This window comes from Tursiops truncatus, chromosome 2, assembly GCF_011762595.2.
Source record: "Tursiops truncatus isolate mTurTru1 chromosome 2, mTurTru1.mat.Y, whole genome shotgun sequence".
Lineage (NCBI taxonomy): Eukaryota > Metazoa > Chordata > Mammalia > Artiodactyla > Delphinidae > Tursiops > Tursiops truncatus.
Genome location: NC_047035.1, coordinates 126,413,409 through 126,425,405, shown reverse-complemented (window position 1 = coordinate 126,425,405; position 11,997 = coordinate 126,413,409). Strand labels below are relative to the sequence as shown.

Genomic DNA, 11,997 nt, shown 5'->3' with positions numbered 1-11,997 from the left:
TTTTTGAGGCAGACTCCGTGTGATATCGTATTTAAAATGCTTTTCCACCATCCACATCAAAACCCATGTCTTCAACTAGATAGAATACTTGGTGAGTAGTGATATCTCACACCTTCTTTGAATGGTGCCTTCATCCCACAGGCCTATCTGGGATGGGTATGAGCAGGGGTGGCCTGTATAGTCAGCTGTCACACTGTCGAGGACAAAGGACCCAGCCTCCCTCCACGCTGCCATGAAACTTTGGTTTATTTCCCCCATCAGTTCTCAAGGTGGCCAGCACAAATGGACCCAGAGTGGTTTTGGCTTTCCTACTGGGTGTTGGAGTGGGAGGGGGCCGTGCTGCATCCTGCTGCCATATTAGCTGCAGCCTGCAGCCCTGCTGGGCCCCAGCCCATGGGATTAGGGTGGGGACGAGAAGGAACAGCACTGCCTACCCCCCATTCCCACCCTCTGTGCGCTCATTCACCTCATTCCGGCATGGGACCTCACCACCAACAGCATGGAGAGAGGTGCTCAAAACATGTCCCTCTATCTTTCCGTTCTCGAATGACGATGGCCTCCCCTCCAAGAGACTAAAGACCACTATGGACATGAGCACTCATCCCACCTCACCCTCTTACCACCTACATGGGAACACAACTGGGAGAGTAGGGGGCCAAGGGCTGTGGCAACTCCAAAACAAAAAGCTCTCCAGAGTGGTGGCCACATTTCTCCTGCCTGGAGTGGAGGCCACAGCTGGCAGCAGCAGGGAGTCAGCATCCCTCCTTGCAGCTCCTCCGTGCCCGCCTCACTCCTGCTCAGCTCTCTTCACTCCCTTACACCTGCCTCCCCTGACCTCTAGGAAAAGTCAGGGCCATTTATCACCTACCCCGTGGTACTGGGCTCTTTCCCTCAGTTGTCATCAACCAACTGCACTATTACATGTTTAATGACTAGCGTCCATGTTGGATGGCAAGCTCTGAGACGATGGGGACAGTGTGTCTGTCCTGTTTGTCGTCGTGCCCTCAGTTCTTAGCACACGCCTGGTACATCCTGGGTGCTCAACCAGATTCAATAAGTGCCTGAGTGCACGAGTGAGGAGAAGCTTCCTCGGTGCCCCTTTCCAGGCTCTGAGGAGTTCTGAGGCGACGTCATTTTACAAACACTGACCCCAGGACTTACAAATTTCCTTTTATTAGCATTTTATTCTATTACCTTCCTATGTAAGAAAGGGCTTTCCCCAGAATCTTACTGCTCCAGATCTGACTCCAGGCCTGCCCAAGGGGCTATACACCGTGTGTGTGTGTGTACAGGAAGTTTCGAACTTTTGAAGAGAAGCCTTCAGCCACAGTAGTGCTGATGGGTAAAAATTCTTGCTGGCAAGGAAAACCACTAAGGTGGTAAAAACAAAAATGCTTTATAGCAGCGCCAAATCACCGGGAAGGGCATCCACTGTCAAAAGGTGGCCCATGGGAAGTTTATGGGACCGCTGTTGCATTTGGAGCAAACAGCCTAGAAAATCTGCCAATGACTGTTGAAGTCCACCTTCTGGTTGGAGAGAGATTTATAGAGCACCCTAAGTGTCAGCACCCAGGCATGAGCAGAGCTTTTGGTGGGGGTGGGCTCAGTCGTCTGCGTTGGGCCTGGCCTTCCCCAGCGCAGTGTGCTGTGGCCCGCTGGTGCAGAAGGCCGCCTTGGCTCTTGGGGGCTGCCGAGGCTTCACGGCCTTCTCGGGGGCCCTGCGAACAAGCAGAGGGTGGGGTGAGTGGGGCACCCCTCGACCTGCCCGCGTTTTGCGCCCAGTCTTCGCGGCTGTGAAGACAAGCCTGGCGGTTGCTGAGCTAAGTTTCGTGAAGGAGCTTCAGGAGGGACTGTAAATGAGAGACTTGTGGCACAGGAACAGAAAACGCAAGGTTTCTTCTCCCATTTTCTAATTCCTTGTGACCATTCTTGCTGAGCTGACACAGTCAACCCTCAGCTGCTAAAGGGGCCTGGGCCCAGCGGGTGGGCTCCGAGACAGCCCCCCGCCACACCCCGCTAGCTGTGTCCCGCCTGCGGCACTTCCCTGAGCAGCACCTTGGCCGTCAGTCTGCGGGCTCTGGGTGTACGCAGGCTGTGCCGTAGTGAAAACCAGAAGGCTGGCCGTCAAGGTGAAGTCAGAGGGCTCTCAGGGGCAGCCTGAGGCAGGGCTCCCGCAGGCCAAGCAGGGCTCTGTGCCTTTGCCCTCCAGCAGGTGAGATGACCTGCAGGCGGCCCGTCTGCAGGAGGACGAATCCCAGCCTGTGTTTCTGACATTCTTCAAGAGCTAATTTCTTCCTAATATCTGGCAAGAAGATATTTCACAACTGGGTATTCAAAGGAACTGGGCTTGCATAGTTTATGAGTTATGGGGAAGTCAGTAAAACTTTCCACGGAAAGTTCCATAGAACCTTACAGAACCAGCTTCATCTGAGATTCTGATTGCAGGGGAAATAGTGTGAGGGGAGGCCAACTCACTTGGACAGGACATCCATGGTCTGCTGGGTGGCCAGAGTCCTCTTGTCCTGTGGTCCATATAAGAGGGTCTGGATCTGAAGACACTGCAGAACACCAAGTAGTAATTGTGAGGTTATGGAAATGTCACTGAGAGCATTTTGCAGGAAAATCAAGTCTCCCTTAAATGAGAGAATACTTCATTCATAGACCCATGCTATGACGGAATTAGTGTATTCTGAGTTTCTTCCAGGAACAGTCTGACCTTCAATTTGGATGCCCTGAGGGATCCAGGAAACAAATGTACAGTTTAGCACTATTTTGTAGAACTCTCTGTGACTGTCCGTATGCAAAACTATGTTTAAAAGTTATGTTTCTAGAAAATAAAGGCAAGAACATTTCTATTGACCAGAGGAGGGGTCTCTAGTTTCTAATTTTAAATGACCCTTGCTACAGCCCAAAAAACTTTTCTTCTTTTTAAAATGTTTTTGCTTTTTTGTAAAGAAGTGCTTTATCTTATATGGGCTTTCTGTATTCATTACTATGCAGCAATTTCTTAGGAGTTGATTTATTTAGGAGTTAAATATTCAGCTGTATATTATCCAGGACTGGCTTTGGCTTGATTTCTTCCTTCTGCTTATTGTCCTGCCATTTGGTTGCTTATACTGGGCCAGGGAGAGACATGAGAGTTGTGCCCAAAATGGTCAAAATAATTTTGAAGAAGAATGAGATGGAGGAGCTTGCTTTGCTGAATGTCAAGACCTTTTATAAAACTAGAGTAATTAAGACAGTGTGGTTTTCATCCAGAGACAGACAAATATATCAACAAAACATGGCAGAGAGTCTAATACTTGATAGATTGACAGAAGTGGCCCTGAAGGGTCCATGAGGAAGAGCTGAACTAGTCAGTAAATGGAACTGGTTTTCCAAATGGAAGGAAGTGGATCCCTACCACATATCAAACACAAAAATTAATCCCAGATAGATTGGGGAACTGTGAAATTAAAACTTGGAACTTATAGATGAAAATATTGAAGGATACGTTTATGATCTTGAGGTAGGGAAGTATTTCTTAGACAAGATCCAGACAAACCAAGAGTAAAAAAGACTGATGAAATTTAACTATATTAAAAATCAAAACATCTGTGCACCAAAATGCACCCTAGGCAAGGTACAGACAAACCAGACTGAGGGAAAATATTTGCACAAAACTGGAAAAGGATTAGCATAAAGCACTCATATAAGGTAATAAGAAAAAAAGCCTACCAACAGAAAAATGCTCAAAAGATATAAACATATTCAAAGAAGTTGAAAACAGAATGGCTAATAACCATGCCTAAGCTCACTAGTAATCAGTAATGCAAACTAAAACTTCAATGAGATTGCCCCTTCACCTACCAAACTGCAAAAATTATAGTCTGATAATGATAACACCAAGCTTTGTCAAAGATACGAAGCAACAAGAACTCTTTTATATACTGATAGTGGGTGTTAAAGTTGGTACAACCAATTTGGGAATATTTTGTAGAACAATTTGGGAATATTTAGTAATGGATAAGTAAACTGTGATATATGTGTATTGTTTATGCATGATACCACACAAATTTTTGATGTGTGTATGTCGCCACATGGATGAATCTCATGATTATAGAGAAGAAAAAGAAAATAGCAGATGAATGCATATATGTGTGCACATATTTGTATGTAAAATAAAACCATAGTGAAATAATAAAGATGAGAATGATATCTAATTCAGGATAGTAACTATCTGGAGATGGGGTGGGGAGGGGGCTTCAACTGGATGGGTCACGTTTTATTTCTTATACTGAATAGTAAGCTCAGAGGTGTTTGTTATATTATTTGTACTTTTCCTTATATCTGAAATATTTCATATTTTTAAAAGATTGAATGTGTTTTTCTACATGGTAACAGCTCGAGTCACAAAAGTTTTGGGGTTTGGGGACATCATACTGAAGACTGTATTCATTCTGATTGGCCAACTGTTTTTAGGTCTTTGGGAAAATTAACACACAGGCAGCCAAAATACTTTGTCTTTATGAGCTGTGGAAAACATCAAGACCATCTGAATGTTTCGTTCAATCTGAGGAATTGAGAATGTGATTCTGGATTCTGAGAATGTGGTTGTCTTTTGGAAGAAGGAAATATTATTAGATGAAAATATGGCAAGATTTTTTATATAACAAAATATTCATTATTTCTTAGCTGAATTATATAACACCTAAAAAGGAGTAAACATTTTCCTGTTATTCTATTTAGTATATAATCCAAATTCTGTAAAGGCAAGGATCCTAGCCCTTCCGCCCAGCAATCCCCGGACTTTCTGAATCTGCACTGGGGCCCTGGCTTGGCCTAGGCAATGTGCTGCTCATTCCCTGGGTTTGAGCTAGCGTTGCTTTAATCCACAGAGAGTTTGTTGTGACCTTGGAAATTTAGGAACCTTGAGAAAGTTCTGTGTTGCTTTGAGGGGAAGAAGATGGAGAGGGACACTGATGACAATTGATGTAACCTCTTCTAGCACTCTTCCCCATTTGGCTCACAGCTGCTGGGAGCCTGGGTACTCACCACCCAAAGCCCGGCAGAGGAGGCTCAGATGCGGACAGCGTGCGAGAAGCAAGCCTGCTCTCCCTCATCCATGTTAGTCGGGGAGAGGCCTCTCTGCAGGGCTGACACATCTTGCCAGACAGACTTCATTTTCTCCTACCTGGCCAGGAATACCTTCACTTGGTGTAAAAGATCAGATCTAATTTTAAACCCATCCAAACTTCCCTGTTTACATATTTATGAGTGCCTCAGATGCAGCTCATTTTGAGACAAGCTGATGTTGACATGCAATGGTGTTAATTCATTCACTGAAGCATTAGAATTTTACTGACATTTTAACGATTATTTGAGAAAATCTGAGGTCTCAGGACACTCTGCCTTAAGAGGTGGCCTCCAAAATCTGAAACTCAGGAGGAATTTCCATCATGCTCCTTTGGTTATTGAAGTTTCTTCTCCCTGGCTCCTCATCCTCTAGGGAAGGAGGTATTATACTATTAGCTGAATATTCACAATTCCTGGGAAAAAGGACATGGCACCTGACAGGACTTACACGGATTCTCACCGGTTTTGCTATAACCACATCTATCCCAGACCTTGTTGCTCATTTTCACTGGGGGTGTTACGATAGTAGAGAGAGTGGAGTTAGGAGAGAGGGTCGTGGTTGGGTAAAGCAGCCCTTTTCAATAATCAAGCCCAGAGAGAGGTGAGCCCATCCCCATCCTACCCCCTATGCCCCAGCAGTCAAGACTCTTCTCTTTCTGGTGTTATTAGGGTTTTTTTTTTAAGGCTACTTATACTCACTAAGGGACTTTGCCCAAAACTGTAGCTGAAGAGGGAAGAGATGTAACCAGGAGATGTCAACCAGGAGAGGGAAACAGACCCTCAGCCCCAATCCCTTTTGTGATGACAGTGTCCAGGGAGGCCATACCAGGCACCGAGACAGGAAAAAGTGGTTCATCCAGTAATTGAACTGGTCTTCAAATGCTATGTTTTTGTTTTTGTTTTTTGCGGTACGCGGGCCTCTCACCATTGCGGCCTCTCCCGTTGCAGAGCACAGGCTCCGGATGCACAGGCTGAGCGGCCATGGCTCACGGGCCCAGCCGCTCCGCAGCATGTGGGATCTTCCCGGACCGGGACACGAACCTGTGTCCCCTGCATCTGCAGGTGGACTCTCAACCACTGCGCCACCAGGGAAGCCCCAAGTGCTACGTTTTTTAAAAAGTGTAATAATCCATTACTGACTTTTACTAGGAAACATCTTACATAGCTATATATTTATCTAAGAAACATAAATTGAATTTTTCAGTGTTCTGTGGCTCTTAGCTAAATTTGTTTAAGCATTTTTGCGTGAGGTAGGTTTTGTTAAAAACAGGTATTAGAGACAAAGTCAATAAATGTTAATTGAACCAACTGGCAGCCAGGCATTGTAAACATCTTGCTGAACTAAGTAAAGAACTCCTCAAACCTCGATAGGAGAACATTCTCCATCATAAATAAAGGTATTCTGTACTCTCCAGATTCTTCCAAGGAGGCCAGTGCACTCTGGTCTGAAATCAGCCTCCAAAGGGTGTTTCTCGTTTTCCTTTTGAGTGGACAAAAAACAAATTTTGAGGATCCAGATGAAGTTTACGAAGCCATTATATTGCTTGTGTTCTCTTTGATTTTACCTGCAGGGGTTGGGAGAAGTCACTTGTGTTTTTATTATACCTTAGATACCAAACAAGGAGCTTTCTTCTCTCTCCCTGCAGGAAGACAAAAGGGAACTCAAGCTTTCACAGCAGTCTGCAAGCTGTCCCCAAAGGGGCCATGTTTGTCTTGCTCACCTTTGTGTCCCAGGGCCTTGCACAGTCCCTAGCACCTAAGATGCAATATTTGCTAAATGAATGAATAAGTAAGTAAAGCAAAAGGTCAACTGATGAAATTCTTATATGACAACCTTAGGACATGGCTAGACCACAGGGCTACTGAAACCTCTGGTAGGGAAGCTCCATCGTGGGTGTAGTGTTACAGACCTCCACCGTCATAATCTGGGCACGTTCAATAGCAGAAAGAAAGAGTGCTGTCCCCCAGGTGCTGCTTTCTCTTAGGTGTCATTCATAAAGCCAGGGGAGTTAAGACACAGTCTTAAGCATTTGATGAGAACCTTAAAAATTATATTTGACACGACTTTGAGGTTTGAAAGTTAGGTTTCTAAGGAGCTCAGGAGCCAAGGAATCTGGGATAGGAGGCACCGGCTTGCTGTCCCCCTGGCTGCAGCCCACCTCTGTGCCCCAGAGCTCGCACCCTTCCCTGTGTGGACGTATGTGTGGACATAGCTTGCACCCTTCCCTGTGTGGACTGAGCCCTGTGTGGGCTCAGTGGCAGCTGCGGTTTGGAGGTTAGCTGACTTAGTCTACTCTGGCTTTAGAAAACCACAACAGTTTTAGAAAACCTGAACTCACAAGGAAGCATATTTTCTGATTTTGGGGGGGATCTCTGAAAATCTACAGTTGGTACTCAGGGCCATTTCTAGTCATGGCAACGCCCCTGCAGAAGTGGGTTGGGGTGCCTGAGCCCTCCTTTTCTCCCTCAACCTTCAGTCTTAAGTCCTGAAATCACATCATCATCTCTATTGGGAAATTTCCAACAATGAAAGTGCTGCTGGGACACATCCTATTTATTAACAGAGGCATTGCAGCCAGGCTGCAGCTAAAGAGCCATCTCAGTTGCAAGGCTATGCAACTCAATAATGGAAAACGGAGAAAGACATTTTCTTGCCTGGGAAGGGTCTGTGCCAAGCCTGTGTATTTTGTCTTTACATGAAATGAAAAAGCCAGAGAAAGGTAAAATATTTCAAATGATTCTAATGCTCAGAATCTGAAATCACTACTCTTCTTTATACATATTATCTGATGCTACAGTATGTCCGTGGAGGAGAAGTTACCCAGGAACACATGAACTGTGCTGCTATTTTCATGTCAATTCTCAAGGTTAGTATTAAGAAGAAAAGAAGACGTCAGACGCCAAAATACGTGGAAGTATGAAATGTCTTAAATGTTTAGAAAAACACAAATATACTTTTCATTTACTAATCTTTACAAGGCAAGCAGAAATGATCACTGGGGAAGTGAAAGGACAAACCAAGATACCGTTCATCAGACAGCACTGTCCTATAGAAACAGGGTCACACGGGGGTGGGGCTTGGTTTTCCCAAGCCCCTCAGAAACCAGCCTTGTCCTCTGGACCTGCGTCTTCTGCTGCAGGCACACATTCCCGCAGATGTTTGCTGAGCCCCTGCCAGACACCAACCCTGAGTCCACCTCAGTGATGGAACAGACGATGGGGGTTTCCAGTGTAGTGCGGGAGCCAGGCATTTAAAAATGTGTAAACAAACATAGCATAACAACTCATGATAAGAGCTGTGGAAAAGAAAAAAGAACATGGGCTGTGAAAGAATAAAGGGGTGGTGGTGTCAGTAGTGGTAGAGGGTACTTGGGTCGGTGAAGGCCTTTCTGAGGTGACATTCAAGTTGAAACCTGCAGGACGGGGAGTCAGCCATGTGGAGAGCACCAGGTCTGGGGGAGGTGGTGGGGGTTCCAGGCAGGAGGAGTGGCAAGTGTCTGAGGCAGCATACCCGGCCCCGCTCTCTCTCTCTCTCTCTCTCTCTCTCTCTCTCACACACACACACACACACACACACACACACACACACACACACACACACACACACACACACATAAACACACACCTGTAGCTCCCTTACCTGGAAGCCCACTAATTCTGAGACTCAAGGATTGCTGCACAGGTGGGTAGGAAGCCTCCCATGAAAGAAATACAGATAGAGGAGGACCAGGGGCCCCGGGACAAGGGAAATGGGAGAGGAGGGAGAAAGGGAGGGAGGCCCAGGCGCTGCCACTCACAGAGCTGCTCAGAGCAGCCCGTCTGAAAAGCTCTCCCTGAGTATCTACGATGCCTGTCTTGGAGTCGAGGTGTCATCCTTGCTGTCTCCCTCACTCGTCACCTCTGAGTTGCCAAGTGCCATGGGTTCTGTATCTTTACTGACGTCCCTTGACTCCCCCACGACTTTGCTCCAGCCCCTGGACACTGTCTTGGAGCAAGCTACCATCATCCTTCTCCAGGATAACTGCAGCACAAATATTTAGAGAACAAATGCATCAGCAGGACTTCCTGTGGAGGGGCCTCCTGCTGCATTACCCACATATAAATTCAGGCTTTGTTTTTAGAGTGGACAGCCAGCTGTTTGTAGAAAAGCTGGGTTTGCCTATTTCTGGGCCAGATAGAGCAAGAAATCGAGCCCCCTTTAAAATTAAGCTTTTCAGGTCCCTCCTGATGTGGAGCTCGGCCATCCCACCCAGTCCCTCCTGAGTTGGTGTAGGAGCACCTGCCATTCCCAGCATCACTCTTTCCACTTGCTAAAGGTCACACTGAATTTATGTGGTAGGAGATTTTGCCTTTCTCTCCATCCCAGGCAATCCACCCATAAACTCACAATTCTCCTGCATCCAATGAGGTTTTGACAAACACCAGAAGGTCTCAGGCCAGGATGGTCTGTCCACACCCACAGTTCTGCACCCTCCAGACTTTGATGCCAATTTAGGAACTCCTGAGGCATTGTGCACCCACGAAGCCACGGTAAGTGTTCCCATATTGGAGGAGCTTTCCATAGCAAATGTAGCCTTGTCCTGGGCAGTCTGTGTTCAGCGCCTATATATGTTTTCTAAGGGACAGGGAAGGTGGGAGGCACTGTGCCTGGGCTGCCATAGTTAGGGGGCCCGACCCCAAGGAGAGCAACTCTTCCTGGCAGATGACGACACAGGGCATCCTATTGCCAGGAGACCTGGAATTCTGATTTCCACCCAGCCTGTAGCAGGCAAGGGAGGCTCCATGTTTTCCCCACAGAAGGTTAAGCCCTTGACCCCTTTAACCATCAGCTTCCATTCTTATACTATATCAACCAATTTACAAACATCTCCAAGTAACTAATGAGGGCTTGAAGTGTCTTCAAGCACACTTCTCAAACCAAGAACAGGATTCTGTATACGAAATCAATGTCATTATGACCTTCCTTTCTTTCAAAAAGTATCTGAGGTGGATTGCTGCAGCCCAGCAGTGGGTTAATCAAAGATGATTAGAAAAATCAAGATCAAGGGATCAAGGACGAATGAGACTCTACCCTTGAAAGCCGTACGGGCTAACACAGGGCTCTGCGGGGACTCCAAACTTGGCTCTGGATTGCCTGGTATCCAGGGCAACAAGGAAAACACCACAAAGGCTTAAAGGGAAAGCGAAACTAGGCGGGCCGCTGATGGAATGACAGGACATGAATCATGTATAAAATACAGCCATCTGCAGAAGGCTCTGTGTGTTTGGCCGGTTGGAGGAACAGCAAGGACCTGACAGTCTGTTCTAGAGATTTGACCTGTGGCCACGTAACACCTGTCCAGCGTTGGCTTTCTCACAGTCAACCTATGAATAAAAACCATTTTCTTTTGCCTTTCTTCAAATGATTCATCGTAGTGGGCTTTGAATTTCTTGGAGAGAGAGGTCACATAAAATTGTTATTCTTTTATAGAAAATGTTTATGTTCACAGCTATAAAGTAATCAGGCGGTGGATGGAACCCTGATGATGACAGTACCTAACAGGGAGGCCAGATTAAGATGGGACCCAACCCTGGTAACTGGGTCTGGGATTAGTCCTGAGATGCTTCTGACCTAGAAACAGTCTTTGTGAATTCTTTTTTGCAGGCTTTTACCTGGATGAAAATCTAGTTCTCCATGTTGCAAAAATGGGAACTTTTGCAGTGGAAATTTCCATCTGGAGCCAACAGAGTTCTCCAACGTTCCCCTGCAGATGCCTTTGAAAGAAAGATCAATACTATGGTTTTCTTTTCAGTAACTTAATCCCACTGTCTGCTTTGTTTCTCGTGCCTTCCTGTTTTTCATGCCCACAGAACCATGCCTGGGCCATTCAGCACAGGAGAGCACATCTGGAAAGTCCAGTATTCAATGGATTCCTGCTCCAGAGTTGAAAACTTGGGGGATGCAGCTGTTGTTGTGATAAAAACAAGAGAAACGCTGGGCCAGTGGCTTTTGAGAGCTGCTGCTGCTGCTGGCTGTGCAGAGCCCAGCACTAAATACGGCATCTGAAAAGTCCAGCTCAGGAGCAGATGTGAGAGGCACGTTTAAAGCCCTGTGTGTGCCCTGGTGTTCATGAAGCGGCCAGCCCTGTCCTCAGGTGGGTACGTGGGGACCAGTGGAAATGAGGACTGTGTGTACCACAGCGGCCATGACCTGCAGACATACACGTTTCTACCCTTTTCTCTCTGACTCTGGCAAGTGGCCAGATAGCTTTAAAATGTCAGTCATTGTATTTAGGACTGATTGGTTAATGAGGCCAAATGAAAGGTAAAAACATCACCAACTTCCACTGCAGGCTCTGGAAGTGATGAAACCTGGAGTTTCTTGAAGCTGAGCTGATATTCAGCCCCGTGGGTGGGCCTGGGGCCCAAAGCAGTGATTCTCAACTTCCCCCTGGAAGCTAAAATGCAGGTCCCTGGGTCCCTGGGCCCCTGGCCCTTTGCCCCAGACTCTGGTTCAGAAGGTGAACCTAATGCAGGGGGTTTAAGACCCACACTTGGCAAACCACTGGCATTAAGGAAAATGTGGGATTTATTTAACAGTAACTTACCCATAGACAATTCACTTCTAGGAGCCTCAGGCCCCTTGTCTGTAAATCAGAGCTACTAAGGTCTGACCTGGAGGGTTGCTGTGAGGGTTGGGAACGATGTATGAGCTGCCATAGCAGCAGTAAGCCTGGCCCCCAGGGTGTGGTCAGTAGTGGAACCAGCCTGGCCCCACTGGAGTCAGCAGGACCATATGAAGGTTTGTGTGGCTCCAACTCAAATTCTTGCACGTCTGCTAACATTTGCCCCCCTCTCCTATTCCTGGGTCCCTCCCCTGCCTGGAGTTGAGTGTCTAGGCTG

The 11,997-nt window shown here is 46.7% G+C and overlaps 1 protein-coding gene across 8 annotated transcripts in view; it reads right to left on the bottom strand.

Annotated features, from left to right (window-relative positions):
• Nucleotides 1–1,157: 1,157 nt before the first annotated feature.
• The window catches only part of TTC23 (tetratricopeptide repeat domain 23), a 115,085-nt gene continuing 104,245 nt past the window's right edge, over nt 1,158–11,997 (bottom strand). For 7 of the 8 annotated variants that reach the window (XM_073801348.1, XM_033852080.2, XM_019945929.3 and 4 more), the window contains 2 exons: nt 2,476–2,558; nt 1,158–1,718 (listed from right to left, as the gene is read on the bottom strand). In XM_073801348.1, coding sequence (XP_073657449.1) covers nt 1,604–1,718; nt 2,476–2,558 — 198 coding nt within the window. In that variant the 3' untranslated portion in view covers nt 1,158–1,603. Of the gene's footprint in view, nt 1,719–2,475; nt 2,559–10,764; nt 10,870–11,997 lie in introns of those variants that run through there. The other variant, XM_073801351.1, reaches the window with a different exon arrangement.